Source organism: Carassius carassius, chromosome 4, assembly GCF_963082965.1.
Source record: "Carassius carassius chromosome 4, fCarCar2.1, whole genome shotgun sequence".
Lineage (NCBI taxonomy): Eukaryota > Metazoa > Chordata > Actinopteri > Cypriniformes > Cyprinidae > Carassius > Carassius carassius.
In genome coordinates, this window is record NC_081758.1 from 6,639,775 (window position 1) to 6,660,035 (window position 20,261).

Sequence of the window (20,261 nt, forward strand, 5' to 3'; positions counted from 1 at the left end):
GTGGATTAAGGTGTAAGGTATGGGTCAACAGTGTAATTATAAATGTAATTACAGAAATTAAATACAGATGTAATTACATGTAGTTTTTTTAAATATAAGTACAATGTAAAAACATGTATGTACACAATAAGTACATTGTACTAAATTATTATTTAAAATGTAAGTACATAATAGTTAAGGCCACTTAATATAAAGTGGGTCCTGACATTGTAATAACATTAAGTAATGCATAATTACAAGCAACTTACCCTAAACCAAACATTAACCTTATAGTAAGTAAATGTCATTTATGTTATTCATTCGTGTAATTATACCGTAACAATGTCAATTTATAGAAAGTGTAACCAACTCAAATTTCATATTAGCCATTATGACTGACCTGATCCGGGTGTTTCCCAGTCTTTGGCCAGTACACTGGGATACGTGGCAACATTTCCACAACTTTACTTAGGATAAATTAATTGAGGGACGTTATGTTTGAAACATTTAATGTTTTGTCAGCATATTTAAGAATGATCTGAAGTGTGATACTCGCAGTGGAAATCCCACATCAATATATCATCTGTAATGTATTTGATCTATATAGAAGAATAGATAGTCAGGCTAAATATAACTAATTCTGAATCATTTCTGTGCCTCTACTAAAAAGTACATGGCAGGTTAGCTAGAATAAAAATAAAGCGTTTTCCACGTCTACGTTAGATTGTGAGTTTGCTATGAATGAGCACTTCTTTGAGATCTGTTATATCAACTCTTGAGTAGCTTTGCTTACATTTGGCACACAGTTTATGGAACGTTAATCTGAGATATCTGTCTCATTAGTTCAGTCCCCTCAGCAACCATTTCTGTTTTTACAAGAGGGCAGAAATAACAGCAGAGAAAACCCAAGTAAAAAAAAAATCTGAATGTGAGTTTCCCCAAGTTTCTCTGAAGACTTTAGTCATGTTTGGTGTAATATTTACGCCTGAACTTTTCAAAGAGGCTGCAGATGTGACAGATAACAGAGCAGAAGATCAAACAAATGAATTTGGTGAACATAAACCACAAACAGGTCAATCTTCATTTGTCAGTCATTTACTTAGAAATGTGTAAAAGATACAAATCACTGTTGAGTCATATCAGCTTGATATTTCAAATGATGTTTGAGTAACAAATGCTGTCATTGGTATAGTGTCATATCTTGGCAATGCACCCTCGGCTGTACTTTAATAATGTTATATATATAGATATTCATTTATATATACTGTACTGTATATATTCATATTTTAAAAAGGCAAAAAGTAAAAAGAACTTCATAGGAGTCATGTAGAGTAAAATGAATCAAACTGACACGAAATGTACAGTTTTAAGAAATATGAAAACACACTGCTGAAAAGTGTATTTACAAAACATGCAGGAAAATACAAATCGCAGGACAAATTCTGCAAACAACTCACTGTTGATGGACCGATTTGACATCTTAAAAAAGCAAATAGCAAATAATGCATATCAGTTAAAATTGTATGCTGAGATAAGCTGAATGAACTCTATTGCCCATTTAAGTTTGTTTAGCAGAAAATGCTTTATAAATATAATTTGCACTGCAGTTTAGTTAAGTTATTAAATAAGAAAAGCACTGAAGAAATTTCACAAGAGAAAGTAAAAGGTAATGCACTGTTATTCATATAGGTTTTATAATGTGTCGTCTCTCTGGAAAGTGTTTAAGATGTAGACCGGAGCACAGCTGCTCACTACAACATCATTATACATTCAGAAATACAATTCATCTATAAATATGGCATTTCAGCATCATTTAAAATTAGAGTTTGTTTTTCTCATCTCAAGGCTTCCATTCTGAATCTGGGAAAAAAGGCCTTGATTAAATTGATTCAAACGTTTGACAAAAATAATTCTCTGTAAATTTTGCTTTTGCACGATAAACATTTTGAACAAGTGTCAGACATTACTTATCAAGTTTATCAATTTAATGTCGGATCATGAAAGTGCCTTTTTAAGAGAACTCATCAGAAACATGATGATGCTGAGCTGTTTTTATATGGATAAACACAGCTCATTATTACACTCTTTCTATGGCATTAAGTGACAGGGGAGCATTACACGTGTGCGGCTGTCATCCTCAAACATCACAGCCGCTTCCCTGTTTTCAGCAGTCTGTCCAGAGGTGCAGCTCATCTGAGGGCTCATGATTGGACTTGGCTGGTCATCCTGTGAAAACACCAGCTGCCCGAATCCATTAGGTACTTGGAGGAATGGGTCTGTATCCCATTGGAGATCTACAGGAGCTTGAGGATGCCATTGTACATCTGCGTGAGGACGGTGAAATGAATGGGAAGGCAGGAGCGCCGGTCTTGAGCAGCAGGACTGCAGGTGAGCCAGGAAAGAGCGTTATACTGCTCCAGAACAAACCTGAAAGAAAACAATACAAACCTCACTCTCTGAAGACCAGAGCAAACCTTCATGATGGTCCAGCATGGTTTATGGTCTGCAGGTTAGTGTCAAACTGATGGCGTCCAATCGGGACATGGGTGAACTATATTGTGTACATAGCATGTGACTGTCTAAAGACTCGGACCAAGGTGAACTAATTGATTAATACAGAGTTTACAGAGTATCCAGAGTATACAGGAAACAGAAATTATTTCATTCATTAACATCATCGATCACACAAAAACTTTTCACTCTGAACAAATCTCGGTACTCCTGAGTCATACAAAGGATTCATGAGGTTTACTACTACGGACCTGAGCACATCTGAGGTGGTTTTGGAGTCCAGCGGGTGAACCCTTGAAGATGTCTTACCAGACACCAGATCATCCGTCTGAGCGATGGATATGTGATGATGCAGAGACGCCTGCAGACACAAACACATCTTAAATGATCACAGGATGAGACGTGCCACAAGTTTACTTGCATTAGTCATCTGCGTTGCTATAGATTCCTGTAGATCACAGCACTAGCAACAACATGGTCATGGGTTTGATTCCCAGGAAATGCATGAACTGATAAAAGGTCTCTGGATAAAAGCATCTTCCAGTTGCATAAATGTAGACAGAAAAAGCAACAGATGCACATCAGAATCAGTGCTCGTCCTGAAGCTCTTTCCATATTTCATCTGCTATCAGACTCTGGTGAGATTTAGAGTTTCTTATAATTGTAGACAACGTTTTGTGACAATGAGGATGTCAGCAACAAACTGTTAAGAAATCGATCTTATCTCTCAGTGTAAGCAGGTCCAACCAGAAGCTGGAAACTGCAAGAGATATATGTCTGACTGATGCAAAATAAACATTCATCTCTGTCAGTTAGCGAGTTAGTGAATGACAGCAGCGTCTCGTACCTTGAGGAAGAGCGGACACTGATGCTGTGCTTGTGGGCAGGACGCCCAGAACCAGTGCGGTAGGCTGTCAGCCGGAGCTGTGGACACGTAGTATCCCAGAGCCAGCGGCTGCTGCTTCAGCTCTTCTGGAGCGTCCCGGGACAGAAGGCGCTCACCCTGACTCTGCAAACACACCCAAACGGATCGTTTCACACAGGCACGTCAACAGCATGACATACAGGAACTGAGCATGCGTTTGGACCCACCCTTGTGTGCTGGAAGTGTGATCCAGAGCCCAGGCCAGATGGTGATCCGGGCGACGGGACAGGGGACGTGTTGGGTGACGGATGCAGCGTCCCTGTCAGCAGCATCATGTCATCATGGCCGATGTCACTCTCCAGCTCATCAGGGAAAGGCAAGCCAAACATGTCATCTACAGAGCGGACAGAAAGACAGATATCATCTTTGGCAGATCACATGAACTCCACAGTGCTTACATTCATTTATTATCTGGACTCTTTATTTAAAATCTATTCACTCATGCTAAGCCAAATATATACTATATAGCAAATATCATCTGCTTGATTGTTTATTTTGTTGCAAAACGCAACTTATATATTATAATATTATTGTCCAGCTCTAATCTGCTAAATGTCAAGAATATTAAGATGATATAAATATTAAAATGATGTTTTTCGGTAAAGCTGCTTTGAAACTGTGTGTGTTTGTGAATACCCCTATACAAATACATTTGACTTGACATTCAAAGATTTTACAGGAACGCTAAATACGTGTTCATCACAGGACTGACTTTAGTTCCAGTGAAAGGCTCTGAATCTGTGATGATTTTTGTGACTGTTGTCCATTTTAGCTCCTATTGTTTTTTCACTGTATATGCTCCCTTTGGGTTCTATTTTTAGAAAGCATGGCCTGTCATTTCATTGCTATGCAGACGATAGTCAAATCTATTTTCCCTTAAAATAGAGTTCAAATGGTTTGGAAGTACTTATGTCTTGCCTGTCTGATGTGAAAGCCTGGTTGTCTTTAAATTTTTTACATTTTAATGAGAGTAAAACAGAAATAATTGTGTTTGGTCCATCAAATTCTTTTACTGCGCCTAAAGTAACCCTAGGCGATAAAAATTTATCTGTGAAGCCTTGGGTAAAAAAAATCTGGGTGTTATCTTCGATGATGGTCTAAAGTTTGATAAATTCAGTGGTTGAATCATGTTTCTTTCAGCTTCGACTACTAGCAAAAGTTAAACCCATTTTATCTACTAGAAATTTCGAAAAAATAATTCATGCTTTTATTACATCTAGATTGGACTACTGCAATTCGCTGTATCTAGGGATTAGTCAGTCAGCCCTATCTCGCTTGCAGATAGTTCAAAATGCAGCTGCTAGGCTTTTAGCGCGCTCCAAAAAATGGGAGCATATTACACCGGTTTTACTCTCTCTACACTGGCTACCCGTGCGCTATCGAGTTAATTTAAAAATTCTACTTTTATTGTTTAAATCATTAAATGGTCTTGCCCCTACTTATCTTTCTGAATTATTGACTGAACACTGACCCCTCTTGTCTCTCAGGTCGTCCAACCAGAGATTATTATGCATCCCCAAGTCGAGGCTGAAATGTAGGGGTGACCGCGCTTTCTCAGTAGCTGCCGCTGGATTGTGGAATGCATTACCCCTTTGTATTAGATCTGCACCTTCACTATCTGTTTTTAAATCTATGTTGAAAACGTACCTTTTCGATTTAGCGTTTTAAAACTGAGAATTTTCTACTGTATTGTTTTATAGTATTATTATGTTTTGTCTTATTGAAATGTTTTTATTGTTGTTGTTCAGCACATTGTTCAACCAGTGGTTGTGTTTAATAGTGCTATATAAATAAAATTGACATTGACATTTGTTGTTTGTGATTGTCTTTAGCTAACATATCAATTTTTTTTTTGGGGGGGGGTGATATTAGTCAATATCCTTTGGTATTGGTCAAAGGATGATATTGGTTTTGCACTTTAATGTTTGTCTTTAATTTTTTTATGTGTATAATATGTAATTACTCCTACACAATATAACAGCTCTTATTTTAAAAGGGAATCCTCTGATTTTCTAATTAAAGCGGGTAGCCGTTTATTTTACAGCCCTATTCCACATGTACATAATTTGTACTTATTATAGGAATTACAATAACTGAGTAATAACTAGGCACCAACCCTTAAACCTCGTATTACTGAATACTTCTTTAAGGAAGTTCACTGTAAGTGTACTTTACGTACTGCAAAATAAAATGCAAGCCTAAGGTGGTATGAATGATTTCAGGACTTCAGTTCATGGATTGAATGCTCAAGGTCTTTTTGTTTACTGTGATGTGAGAGTGATTTATTCTATGGCTCTTGACCAACACACTTGAGAACACACTTGCAGTCACGTGTGCTGTGTTCCAGCAAGTGTAGTGGATGTACGTATGTGTGTGTGATGTGCTGTGGTACCGGGGTTGTCTTCGGCGGGGTAAGTGCTGGGTGCCACCTGTGTGGTGGAGGAGGTGGGAAACACCAGGATGTGCGTGCAGGACGCATCCTGAGGAGTGTTGAGCTGAGACGTCTGCAGGTTGAGCGCGGTGCTGCGGCCGAACACTGAGCCCATCGTAACTGCATCTGCACACACACACACACACACGACTGTTGGCACACAACATGTTGCACTTCCTGACACTTTTTATGATTAGCTTATCATAATCATCATCTCCATCGAGTCAGCAGTGCAGCCCTATCACTGTTAAGTCTTTATGCAGGTGTCTGATGTCTGAAACCACACAGAACAAAAGCAGCTCGCACAGAAGTACATTTCACCTGGCATCACCACAAAAGATCCCTGCGGCTCCATGGAAACCAGGCAGGCACTGAGAATCGAGGGCGAATCAGCAGTGGACAAACCACACACAAGACACGCCTCCCGCAGCTGACGGCTAATAGAATGCAGTGAATGCTCGCCCAGCAGCACACTCCAGTCTGGGAGAGAGAGAGAGAGAGAGAGAGAGAATAAATATTCATGAGGGTCTTTGTTGAAAATATATCGGTCCCACTGACACACCTTTCAGTTCCCCATGGCCCAGTCTTCCCAAACGGCCAATCACGATCCTCCATGGCAATGATGTCATCTGAATAATTCCCACACACCATTCCCATAACTTCTGGAGGCCAATTTTACGGGGAGAAAACTTGGGCCGTCGGGCTCTGCGAGTAAAGAGAAGATGTTCTGTTTCTTTATACTGAAACTGAAAAAATGGCAGGTAGATGAACTCAAATGAACAGGTGTCACCTGTTGGGCACGTCAATGTTGATGACGCAGGTCTCCAGGAGCTCCCCCTGCTGATCTGTGCAGGACACCAGGATCCAGCGCTGGTCATGTGACAGACAGTATCCCACGAACAGCACATTACAGCGTGAGGGAGCGTCTGAACACACGTCACCCGCCTCAGACTGTTTACTGCGGGTCAGACCCAGGATGAAGGGCGGAGAATACAGACGCGTGACACTGGGGCTCTGTATCACAGGAAATATCATTACCTTAAGAGAAAACAAACAGAAGACAGTAGCAAGTATACAAATGAAATTCATGTAATCTATAGTGCAAATACACTACAGTTCAAAATTTTTGGGTGGTTAATAGTTTTTATGTTTTTGAAAGTAGTCTCTTCTGCTCACCAACGCTGCATTTATTTGATCAAAAATACAGTAAAAACAGTGAAATATTATTACAGTTTAAAGTAACTGTTTTCTATGTGAATATATTATAAAATATTTTGAATTTTCAGCATCATTACTCCAGTCTCACGTGATCCTTCAGAAATCATTCTAATATGCTGATTTGCTGTTCAAGAAACATTTCTGAAAATTATAAATGGTGAAATCAGTTGGCCTGCTTCATATTTTTGTGGAAACTGTGATACATTATTTGTTTTTAGGATTATTTGATGAGTTGAATGTTCAAAAGAACAGCATTTATTGGACATAGAAATAATTTGTAACATTATAAATGTCTTTACTGTCACTTTCGATCTATTTATTGCATCCTTGATGAATAAAAGCATTAATGTATTTTTATTATTCTATTCTATTTTATTCAAATACTGGTAGTGTATCACAATTTCCACTGTAAGACTGATGGCTGCTAAGAATTCAGCTTAGCATAACAGGAATAAATTACATTTCAAAATACTTTAAAATAGAAAGCAGTTGTTGTCACGGCTTACGCTGCTGGAAGGAACACGAAGCCGAGGGATAAACGAAACAAGGATTTATTAAATCAAACATAAACAAGGTAAGTAGTAAATAACAGGTGGCAAGTGGCAAGTGGCAAGTAACAGATAACAAGTGGACAGGTAGACAAGTAGACGAGTAGACTAGTAGACCCGACAAAACAGAACTGAAAGGACAAGGCTTAAGTAGAAGGGATAATTGGGGAAACACAGGTGGATGGCATGACTAAATTAACAGGGACATGGAACACATGGGGAAATGACTAGACACACCTGGGAACTAATCAAAACCACACACGGAAGACAGAAACTGGGTCACAGGGGAAAAAACACACAAAATAAGTCCAGGTGTGTGACAGTACTCCCCCCTCCCGGTAGGTGCGTCCTCGCACCGTAGAAACAACAAAGGGAGGCGTGGGTGGGAACTTGGGAGGAGGTTCCGGTGGAGGACTGCCTCCCAGGAGGGGGCCAGCAGACAGGGACCACAGAGGAAGGAGCCAGGGAGGAGATGACGGAGGGAGGAGCCAGGGAGGAGACAGGAAGGATCTGAAGCAGGAGGTACCCAGCAGGACCCAGGCCACAGCCATAACGGCCCAAGGTGGGGCCGACGATGGAAGGAGCCATGGAGGAGGAATGGTCACCGACTCCAGGGACTCGACCCACGGCAACGGAGCAAGTGGAGGAGGAGCCCGAGGTGGAGATGGAGAGCCGAAGAGCCAGGGTGACGGGGAGGAGCCGGAGGTCCTAGGCGGAACTGATGGCTCTGGTGACTGACGCGGCGATGTGGATCCAGAAGGCCGCGGTGAGGCCAGAGTGACCGAGGACTGAGGTGTAGCCGAGGGGATGAAGGAGCCTGACGGAGCCGGAGGGACGGAGGGATGAGGCGAAGCCGGAGGAGTGGAGTCCCGAGGCATAGGATGGACGACGCCAGACCAAGGCGGAGCCGGAGGGACGAGGGAGCCAGGCAGAGCCTGCGGACTGCCGGGCCACGGCGGAGAGGAAGGAGCTAGGAGCCATGGTGGAGCCGACGGGTCAACGGGCCGAGGCGGAGTCCAGGCCTCAGAGGCTGGAGGCGGAGGTGAGGGAGACGCCGACCAAGGCGTCGCTGGAGGATGGCGGTCCCGCTGAGCTCGCACCACAATGATGGTAGGCTGAGGGCGAGCAGAGGGGCAGCCAGACGACAGCGGAGGAGGAGGCAGGAGTGGGTGGGAGGTTGGTAATTTTGGAGGAGCAGGCATAGGAGTAAGCTCTGGGGCTGGAGCCCTTCCTGGGCTTAACGGAGGATCAGGAGCCCGTCCTGGGCTTAACGGAGGATCAGGAGCCCGTCCTGGGCTTAACGGAGGATCAGGAGCCCGTCCTGGGCTTAACGGGGTTCAGGAGCCCGTCCTGGGCTTAACGGGGGTTCAGGAGCCCGTCCTGGGCTTAACGGGGGTTCAGGAGCCCGTCCTGGGCTTAACGGGGGTTCAGGAGCCCGTCCTGGGCTTAACGGAAGATCAGGAGCCCTTCCTGGGCTTAACGGGGGTTCAGGAGCCCGTCCTGGGCTTAACGGGGGTTCAGGAACCCGTCCTGGGCTTAACTGGGGTTCAGGAGCCCGTCCTGGGCTTAACTGGGGTTCAGGAGCCCGTCCTCGGCTTAACGAGGGATCAGGAGCCCGTCCTGGGCTTAAAGGAGGATCAGGAGCCCGTCCTCGGCTTAACGGGGGATCAGGAGCCCGTCCTGGGCTTAAAGGAGGATCAGGAGCCCGTCCTGGGCTTACAGGAGGATCAGGAGCCCGTCCTGGGCTTAACGGAAGATCAGGAGCCCTTCCTGGGCTTAACAGAGGATCAGGAGCCCGTCCTGGGCTTACAGGAGGATCAGGAGCCCGTCCTGGGCTTAACGGGGGATCAGGAGCCCGTCCTGGGCTTAACGGGGGATCAGGAGCCCGTCCTGGGCTTAACGGGGGATCAGGAGCCCGTCCTGGGCTTAAAGGAGGATCAGGAGCCCGTCCTGGGCTTAAAGGAGGATCAGGAGCCCTTCCTGGGCTTAACAGAGGATCAGGAGCCCGTCCTGGGCTTAACGGGGGAACAGGAGCCCGTCCTGGGCTTAACGGGGGAACAGGAGCCCGTCCTGGGCTTAACGGGGGAACAGGAGCCCGTCCTGGGCTTAACGGGGGAACAGGAGCCCGTCCTGGGCTTAACGGGGGAACAGGAGCCCGTCCTGGGCTTAACAGAGGATCAGGAGCCCGTCCTGGGCTTACAAGAAGATCTGGCATAGGTGCATTGGAAACCCCCTCATTTTGACCCATTTGGCGCTCCACATTTTGCTCCCTCGTGGTGGGCAGTGTCGCCGGCTCTCGCACCTGGTCTGACGGGTTGCTCTCTGGCTCTCCGTCATTGGTGGGCTCGGGCTTATGCCTCGTACCGTGGGGAGATTGTAGGCTGGGCTCTGGGTCCAGAGTGGACCTGGCGAGATCCTCCATTGGGCCGACCGTGAGAGGTGACCCATTTCTCACCAGATTCCACTCTATAAATGCGGCGAAATCCTCCCGAGGACCATCTTCGGGCGACAACGCTGGTCCGGGTAGCTGGTGGCATTAGCTATCCAGAGAAACCGTCTGGTATGGTCCTCGAGAGACAGTCCCTTCTGCTCCAGCAGGAGGAGGAGGTATTCAGGGCGATAGAGGGGATCCATGACACAGCTGCTGGAAGAGAAAGACTGTGAAAAAACGGAAAAAAAACGGAGGGAAAACACGCAGTTTATAACTTTTTAGGTCGGGTCTTCTGTCACGGCTTACGCTGCTGGAAGGAACACGAAAGCCGAGGGATAAACGAAACAAGGATTTATTAAATCAAACATAAACAAGGTAAGTAGTAAATAACAGGTGGCAGGTGGCAAGTGGCAAGTAACAGATAACAAGTGGACAGGTAGACAAGTAGACAAGTAGACTAGTAGACCCGACAAAACAGAACTGAAAGGACAAGGCTTAAGTAGAAGGGATAATTGGGGAAACACAGGTGGATGGCATGACTAAATTAACAGGGACATGGAACACATGGGGAAATGACTAGACACACCTGGGAACTAATCAAAACCACACACGGAAGACAGAAACTGGGTCACAGGGGAAAACACACACAAAATAAGTCCAGGTGTGTGACAGTTGTTTTAAGTTGTAAAAATATTTAGCAATATTACAATGTTACTGTATTTTGGATCAAATAAATGAAGCCTTGGTGAGCAGAAGAGACTTCATATCAAAAACATTTGTAAAATTCTGTTTGATGATTTAAGAAAAGTTGTTTCAATAAAAGTACTTATAATCATGTATTTTATTATCATTATACAACAAGATTAATTAAATGAACTAATTGTGTTTGTTTGTCTATGTAAATATGCACTTCACAAGTGTTTCTCAACCGTTCCTGAAGCCCCTTGAAAGTATTCAGTGTCAGTGGCTCCAGGAACAGGGTTGAGAAACGCTGTGCTAGACAGATGAGTTTAACAAATCTTCAGCAGTGTCTCAATTTTGTTTCATCCCCTGCCATGTCTCTCATGTTTTTGTGAATAAAAGCATCAATTTAATGATTAAATGTCAATGCAGAGCACAAAAAAATGAAGTATCAAAGCCACGTCATAGCATGTGCTTACACATAGACACAATTCGCACACACCATAGCGAGCACATGCAGTCTAAACAGCACCCTTTATTATGACAAGAGTGATTTTATGTTTTTGCATCACAACACATTACTCTAATCCAGTGCAGACACAGTATAATGAAGTGTGACCTCTGGGCTCTTGAGCGCTGACTGTACGATGGACGCTGGGCCGAATCCAGTGAGGGACCTGATGTGCGTCTGTCTGGGTAACAGACGGCGGCTCTGTGAGTATGTGGAAAAAGCCAGCGATCGCAGGTGCTGCAGGTACTCAGGACTCTCTCCGCTGGCCGGCTGCAACAGATGCTGACACGGCAACACCTGCAAATCAAAGTTAACCACTGAAACGCCACTAAAGATTTGTGAAAGACACGAGTCATTAGGACCTGAATCTGTCCTGACCTGTAGCACTAGTGCAGGCTGAATGCTCTCTGGCAGCGTACTCAGCATATCTGTGTAGCAGCGCAGCAGCGCTAAAAGCCATACGCTGCCCACATCCACGTCCTCCCCGCCATCTTCACCTCCTGACCCCGCCCCTGAGCACAGGAAGGGATCCACCACATAAAGCACAATGGCTGGTGGATGGGCGTGGCTGTCTGCCGACTCCGCCCCTGTAGGAATGCCAATCCGGTCCCTCTCTGCTGAGCTACAACAACAATGACATTAATCTCTAACTGCGACACTGAGTAACTAACAATAGAAGTGAATAATGTACACATCTGTAAACTGTGCATCACACTTTACTCTCTGTTCACTTGAAAAGGATTCTGCTGAACATTTAGAAAAATTTACAAATGTGGGTTTTTCAACAAATTTACTGCTACTGGCATTAAAGTGCTGCATTGTTCTAACCCTGGCACAATTTATCTTACCGAGATAATTGAGTAAATTCTTGTAGTATCACTCAGTAACACTACAGGAAATATCACACCACATAGAGGTTAGGGGGATCCACAAAATATAATAGTAAAAGCTATGAAATAATGTGAGTATGCAGTATGCTGGTAATTATTTCAGTAGTCAGTCATGGGACACACATGAATTACACCAGTTCTCACATCATGACGTTCTCAACTACAGTCTTGTAGGAGACTGAAGTTGTCAGTGCTCTGTGCTGTGGAGTGACGTCTCACCTCTCGGCGCTCTCTGCTGATGGTGTGGTGTTTGAGTCGCCCGTAACTACCTGTCCCGGTTCTGCACCGCTGGACTGGCATATGGCACCGCAGGTGGGGTTAGGGGTGTTTCCTGAGTTGCTGTCTCCATCAGCGGATATAGGCTGTTGGGTGGATGCTGGCGGGGTGAGAGGATCAGAAGCAGGTGGAGGCTTTGGTGGGAGGAGGAGGCCACTGTCCAGAATCAGGGTGGAGAGCTGCGGCCCTGAAAAAGTGCAGTGTAACTTTAAATTACACCCTGTAGACCAACTGTTCATGTTGCTGCTTAGGTGTGTTTTGAAGAATGACAGCTGGTTTGAGCTGGCTTAAATTGGTCCTAAGTTGGTCATGAGCTGGTTATAACCTGGTTATAAGCTGGTCATGTGCTGGTCCTAAGGAACTAGCTCTTGCTCAGGACCAGCTCATAACCAGCTTATAACCAGCTCAGGACCAGCATGCAACACCTCATGACCAACTAAGGACCAGGTTAAACCAGCTGCCATGCTTAAAAACATACTTAATCAGCATATGCTTTTTTTTTTTTTTTTTTTTACAGGGGTGTACAGACCTGCTCCTAGAGAGCCAATTTCCATCAGATTTTAGCTCCAACATGCCCCGAAACACCTGCCTGGAAGTTTCCAGTAATCCTGAAGGTGATGACTATTTGGTTTAGGTGTATTTAATTAGGGATAAAACTGAACTCTGTGGGACAATGGCTCCCCAGGAGCAGGATTGGATTGTAGACGTTGTCATTTTGCCAAGTTACCATGAAATTGCAGGTGAGCATACTGCATCAGACCCTGGTAGTATCATTGAGATCAGTGCTGGAATCCCGACGTATGAACGAGTCTGAATGTAGCATGTGACATAGTGAGGACTTGGGCGGTCGTAAGAGTTAAGTTTGTTTGAGAAAAATGTTGCTCCAGGACTAACAGAAGAAGTTAATCCAAGAACACATCCTACTTGGCCAAATAATGGTCACATTTATGGCACAGAGCACTGGCACAATGATTGGTGTTTCACTCCAATGAAACAGGAACAGAATAACACGAGGGGTTCCTACCGAGTGTGTGTCTGCAGATTTGTTTGTAGAGTTTGAGTTTGTTGAGGTTTTCCTCCTGTTGTCCAGCCCAGAGCCCTGAGAGCCACTGATCATCTGTCTCCTCCTTGCACTCCACTGATCCCACTGGGACAATCCCATCTCTAGACACCCGTGCTAGTGGACGGTGTTTCCCCAGCCGACACGTCTGTGTGAAAGAGGAGCAAAAGAGAGTGTCTTTGTGAGAGAGTTGACAGACCTCATTAAATCTTTTGATGGACACAGCTTGCTTTTACTGCATGGAGGTATTTGATTGGACATCAATTTGTAAATTTGAGTGCAAGGTAAGACCTCAGCATTTTGTGTTTTCCCAAAAGAAAGGGTTTGTCAACTTTTAGGAGTACACTCGCATTAAGAGGATCTATATGATAAAACCAAAAGTAGCATACATTGTTGCAACATACATGTTTTGTGTACCTAAAGATTTATGCATTTGAGCAATTTTTTCAGTCCCAGCAACTTTTCTTTTAAACTCAGGACATATCTGAATTATTCTGCACCTGCTTCAAGAGATAACTGCATAACTGAATATAGATTAGGGAACACTAATCCTGCTCCTGGAGGGCCACTGTCTCGCAAAAGTTTAGCACCAACCCTAATTAAACACACCTGAACCAACTAATCAAATTATTCAGGATTATTAAATACATCCAGGCAAATATGCTGGTTAAGTCAAACTCTGCATGGGAGTGGACACCCCTGACATGGATGGAACAAAAAGTGCCTCTAATTGAAGAATCACTCATTTACATAAGGAAGATACGTGCCTATCAGGTTAGATAGTGCGAGTGATAATAATATACCTCATAGACAGCACTGAGCTCATGGAAGAACGCTTTGGCACTGCTGAGCAGGGCGTCATAATTGGGACACAGTACCAGGAAGGCCACATCCCTCTGACCTCCATACGGCTCCAGCAGAAACTTCTCCCAGAAGGGAAGAGCAAGCGGAGACAGAGACAGAAAATCTCGATCATATCCCAGTAGCACGCTGGGGATCGGCAGAGGCTCTGGGGATTCCTCAGAACCTGACCATTGGAAACATATGCTTAGTTGCAACAAGATTTCAAGATCAGAGTGAAAAAAAATGTTTTAAATAAAAATTAAGAATACAAGTAATGAAGATCTTTCGTGTTATGATGAGTATAGTCTCACCATAAGAACCTCGTCCAGCCATCTTGTGGAACTGCTGCCATGTGAGAGGACCCTGAACATGCTGGATATTCTCCCAACTCCTGCCTGACCTCTTCTTCTGGATCGCATCCTGCAGGAATGGCTGGAGGGACAGCAGCATCCGCACCACATCCTGAGAGGACAGCTTGCTGATGTCCAACACTGAGGAAATGCAAGGAGAGCAGATGTATCAATAATAACACACTTCGATAAACTCGCCGCCATAATGATGGAGTGTTCAGAGCGGTTACCAGGTCATTTCTTGCAGGGTTCGAAATGAGGGGGTTCTGGGGGGGGTCCCGGACCCTCCATAAGTCATTAGGAGCCCCACATAAGAATTTATTTTTGGATTTTGGGGGGTTCCCAAAATCATCTGTTTTAACATTAAAAATGATTGTGAAAATTATAGGTTTTAGTGATGTTTTGTATTTATAACAGTAATTAATTTATTTTTACTAGCGCGAGGCAGTAATCAGGGCAGCTATTAGCTAAATGTGAGTTCAGCATCACAGATTGTTGTTGTGGTGCTCCCGCAGACACGTACTAGATGAACACGGCAAAACGAGACATCACAAAGAGTGAAATTCTGAATGAAAATCCTGTAAGTGCTTCGATTGTGTTTATATCTCCATAATTGCTTATAGTAAAATATTAGGAGTTCGAGTTCCTATATCAAAAGTTGCATTAACTAGATACCCAGTGTAATTATTAGAAGAGTACGTTTGTCAACGTTTCTTGCTAGCTGTAACTTTGTGTATGAAGCCAAATGATCTGCCAGCTAACAGCAGAATGAGCAGCTAGACTAATTATTCAAAGCTAGCTTAACAACCTACTTGTCCAGTCAGTGATTACGAAAGATAACCAGGACTTAATTCAAGTCTATGAGTTGATTAAAGTGAATGTGATTTGAACATGACTGTACATGAGAGCTTGGTAAAGAAGCTAATATCATTTTTCTTAATTTGGAATCCTGCACATGTAGAGAAAAAGAGGAAAAAGAAAGATCACCGACTTTTTTCAAGGAAAAATTGTGCTTATGTGATAACATGGCTGTTGTTGGGGGAAATTTTAGATATTAGGGATGCAAAAACAGCGTGCTTTTCGACGCCTCCCGCCTAGTGTTTATTTTACTCTCTATGGTATCTGCAACTGCATCAAATTCTCATCAAATTCTGCTTAAAGAAATCCCTGTCAATACAGAACGAAATATGCTGTAGCCTATTTTGCAGTCAATACTGCCGACGTTGTCTTTGCTGTATAAGTAGGTTATATATTTATGTTAAACATCCAAATGTAGACTGGTCTGTCTGTCGGTGCACAGTCTTTCTTATCATTTTGTGTTTGAACAAAAAAAATTATTAACGATGTGCTCGAAAGTCAAAGTGTCCGTCTCAACGAGTTTCCCCGTAAACACAGTCAGAGAAAGAAAACAGATGCGTGTCATTACCCGTATAAATACATGCATTCGTCTTAAAGGGACAGCAACCCAATATACCTGCAGCTGTTTGTGTCACCAAAGTTAATCAAACAACAAAAGAGAAAGAGCAAAAAATTTTTTGTAGCTAACGATAAACTGTATTAATTGTATGAACCATATTTAATGTATACAGTGAAGGCAGTGTTATTTTACATTTGATTATTCAATGTCTGTAACTTAATACAGTTAATTTACCTGAGAAACCAAAAGCACTGCTTTATTTCACATGTATTTTTCTATTATTGCAATAGTTGCAATATGCAATAGTTCTATTGCATTATATATGCTGGTACTTTGCAGAGCCGGACAGTAATGGAGTACATTTACTTGAGTACAGTACTTAAGTACAATTTTGAGGGATCTGTACTTTACTCAAGTATCATTTTAAGGGAGTATTCATGACTTTACTCAAGTACATTTGAGAGGCAAATATTGTACTCTTTACTCCGCTACATTTCTATCCATAACCGTTAGTACCCGTTACTTCTTCGGCCACGTCCACACGGAGATGGAGCTTACCCCAATCCGATCTTTTTTTCCCTCGTCTCAAGAAATATCCATGTCCACACGAAACCACAAAATGATGTAGTATACATGCCAGACCAACATGTGTCGCTGTAATTCTGCCAAAAAGATACACTAAAAACGGAGAAGAAGAGATGGACTATGCTCATAAACCTTGCGTGTGGTACACAATAGGGATGGGACGATAACCGGTTTTATTGATAACCGTGATAAAATGTGCAGAAGGTTAGTAATATCGTTTAAAAATGAATTTTCATTAAAACCGTGTTTGATTATCACGGTTTTAATAACTCACTATTAAAGTGAAGTGACATTCAGCCAAGTATGGTGACCCACACTCAGAATTTGTGCTCTGCATTTAACCCATCCGAAATGCACACACACAGAGCAGTGAACACACACACACACTGTGAGCACACACCCAGAGCAGTGGGCAGCCATTTATGCTGCGGCGCCCGGGGAGCAGTTGGGGGTTCGATGCCTTGCTCAAGGGCACCTAAGTCGTGGTATTGAAGGTATTGAAGGTGGAGAGAGAACTGTACATGCACTCCCACCACCCACAATTCCTGCCGGCCCAGGACTCGAACTCACAACCTTTCGATTGGGAGTCCGACTCTCTAACCATTAGGCCACGACTTCCCTTTGGACTTTGGACTTTAAATCATGTCCAGCCAGCAACAATCTGACGCAAGCGCAGCGCACAATGTTTTTTTTGTTTTTTTTCGAGAAGGAATGGCGAAAGTCAGTGACTTTTCTATGCTTTTCTATGCTTCTACACTTTTCATTGTAAGGAAGGAAATGCCACAGAATTTAATCTTTCTTTAAATTAAGTGCATAGAGTTGCTTGTTTTATTAGTTGTTTGTTGATTATTAAATATAAAACTTGCTGAAATGTTTTCAGTGTGAGCATCAACTATTTTTGAACACTTTCATCTCGTTTCAACAAAACCGTGATAATATTGATAATCGTGATAATTTTAGTCACTATAATCGTGATATTAAATTTTCATACCGTCCCATCCCTAGTACACAAACAAACATGGAACAATACATTTATTAATCTGTGTTAATGTTAGTTAATAAAAAGACAATCATTCCGTGTTTGTTCATGTTTTTGTTGCTGTTACGTGACGTAGCGGTGTCTGACTAGTGGGCTGATGACATCATCGTTTCAGAAAATGTACGGATTCGCCGTCCAGACGAAAACACAAAGACGGCGTTCTCAAATTTATCCACTCTGGGACCCTGTTTCAAAAAACATAGGTTTCACTCTTCCAAAACGCGTCTCCATGTGGACGGAAAAAAAAGGAAAAAAGAAACCCACAATTGGTTGTTTCCCTCTCAAACGTGATTGGATCGTGCAGGCGCCACTGATTGGGACAGCCTATCAGCAATCACCTTCAGCTTTCAGCCAAAGACTTAATGACATTTGATTGAATTTAAGAACAGTACACACACACACACACACACACACACTAAAAAGCTAAAAAGTATTTTCTCCTGCCTTTGCCTGCATGTCAGTGTGAGAGGAAGGGGCTTTTTTCCTTCTTTGTACGCTGACCTAAACACAGCTGATTAGCTGATTTTCTTTAATCATTATTTTCTCTTCTTTGCTGCGTGTATAACACGGTCAGTTTCAGAGGTCTGTCAGAACATTACTATATTGCCTTCTTTGCTGGTTTAGGTTTATTGATTTGATTGATGAAAAAACAGAGAAACTCACATGTACACACAATTCTTAGCTGAATTTTCTTTTCTGGTATTACACATTAATGTAAGCTGAGCATTTGCTTTGATGTTCTTGAGTATGCGGTGTGTTTAACACAGTCAGGTTCAAATGTGGGTGCAAAAAATCCATTAAAACTCTAGCAGACGTTTTCAGAGACAACACTTGTGCTTGTGCTATTGTGAGAAATGTTAAATAAAGCAACATGCTAAAAAGATGAAAATGACTTGATTTTACTTTCAATTCCTTTTAAATTCTCCAAGTTATTAACATTTTTCATAACTCCATGTAGGTTGTTTCTGTACATAAATGCAAGCACTGTGGCAGTAGTAATGCAATATTTAGAAAATGTACTGTTGTACTCTTGATACTCAAGTACTTTTAAAAACAAGTACAGTACTTCAGTACTTTTACTTAAGTAGACATCTGACTGTAGTACTTTTACATGTACTTGAGTCAAATTTTGCAAGGGGTATCTGTACTTTTACTCAAGTAATGAAGCTGTGTACTCTGTCCGCCTCTGGTACTTTGTTTATTATTTTCTATGCAGAGGCACTAGGCCTACCCTACAAAATTACCCCAATCATCCTAGAACTTTACAAAAAGAGCTACTCAAATCATCAGGTGAAATTGTTTTCAAGAAGAAGAGGAAGAAGTAGTAAAGCAAGAAGTATGTGATAGTTTTTCAGAATTTCATTTTACTCTATGTGCCTATAGGGGTGGGCCAGGGATGGCAGGGGTTGGTGGCAATGTAAGTGTCTAGATATTTGCAGTGGGGCAAGGGAAAACATTCCAAGACTATTATCCCACCTTCAACATTGGTCCATATAATGTTGCCTACAGTATATAGTGTAGAAAGGTAGTCTTCAGAACCTTTAATAATAAAATTTTTGGGGACCCCCCAAGAGTCCTAAGTCATTTCGAACCCTGATTTCTTGTCTGGTTGCCATTGTGTTTTGAGACTTTTTTGATGAGTTGCTAGAGCAGGGATGGGCCATTCCAATCCTGGAAGGTGACTGGCTTGCAGAGTTAAGCTCCAATCCTACAGAAACACACCTCTGCTTGCAATTTTCAAACAATCCTGAGGAGTTTGGCTGAATATATCAGGTGTGTTTGATCAGGGATACGGTTGCAAAGGGGTGGAAAAATTCCAGTTGATCTCCGGAAACTTTCCAAAAATCCCTGGAATAGCCAAAATATCCTGGAAAGTTTCCAAAATTTCTGCAATATTTCCTAAATTTACTAGAAATTTCCCACATTTTTGCAACCCTAGTTAGGGATAGAACTCTGCAGGACAGTGGACCACCAGGACTGGAGTTACCCATCCCTGTGCTAGAGTGCTCTGGGTGGTTGCCAGAGCATTGAAATACAGGTGATAAGTTTTTAAAGTGGTTGACCCTTCCAGGTCAGGAAGCAGACAGACTGGCTAAACCGACTGTCTGCTAGCTGCCTCACGTCACAGAGATCATGTAATTCTCAGCACATAGAGACTCTTTCACCTATGATATCACACTATGGAGACTGTGTCTGTTCCCCGAACTAGAAAATACAAAAAACGTCCAAACCAAGTTAAGATTAACAATTTAACTGAGGTTCAACAAATAAAAAACAGATGCAATATGGATAAACAAATGATAAAGCTTGGCTTATTGAATATCAGATCCCTTTCTACGAACACTTTTTGTAAATAATATGATCACTGATCATAATATAGATGTGCTCTGTTTGACAGAAACCTGGCTAAAACCTGATGATTACATTATTTTAAATGAGTCCACCCCCCAAGATTACTGTTATAAACATGAGCCGTTTCTAAAAGGCAAAGGGGGAGGTGTTGCCTCAATTTATAACAACGTTTTCAGGATTTCTCAGAGGGCAGGCTTGAAGTATAACTCGTTTG

General features: G+C 42.7%; 1 protein-coding gene across 5 annotated transcripts in view; it reads right to left on the reverse strand.

Moving 5' to 3' along the window:
- Positions 1-1,058: 1,058 nt before the first annotated feature.
- The window catches only part of LOC132133027 (mediator of RNA polymerase II transcription subunit 13-like), a 91,055-nt gene continuing 71,852 nt past the window's right edge, over positions 1,059-20,261 (reverse strand). For all 5 annotated transcript variants that reach the window (XM_059545702.1, XM_059545712.1, XM_059545721.1 and 2 more), the window contains exons 18-31: positions 14,616-14,795; positions 14,265-14,488; positions 13,426-13,609; positions 12,345-12,588; positions 11,614-11,857; positions 11,344-11,532; positions 6,637-6,860; positions 6,409-6,551; positions 6,168-6,326; positions 5,808-5,972; positions 3,583-3,749; positions 3,338-3,499; positions 2,742-2,851; positions 1,059-2,406 (exon numbers count right to left, since the gene is read on the reverse strand). In XM_059545702.1, the coding sequence (XP_059401685.1) occupies positions 2,274-2,406; positions 2,742-2,851; positions 3,338-3,499; positions 3,583-3,749; positions 5,808-5,972; positions 6,168-6,326; positions 6,409-6,551; positions 6,637-6,860; positions 11,344-11,532; positions 11,614-11,857; positions 12,345-12,588; positions 13,426-13,609; positions 14,265-14,488; positions 14,616-14,795 (2,528 nt within the window). In that variant the 3' untranslated portion in view covers positions 1,059-2,273. The remainder of the gene's footprint in view (positions 2,407-2,741; positions 2,852-3,337; positions 3,500-3,582; positions 3,750-5,807; positions 5,973-6,167; positions 6,327-6,408; positions 6,552-6,636; positions 6,861-11,343; positions 11,533-11,613; positions 11,858-12,344; positions 12,589-13,425; positions 13,610-14,264; positions 14,489-14,615; positions 14,796-20,261) is intronic.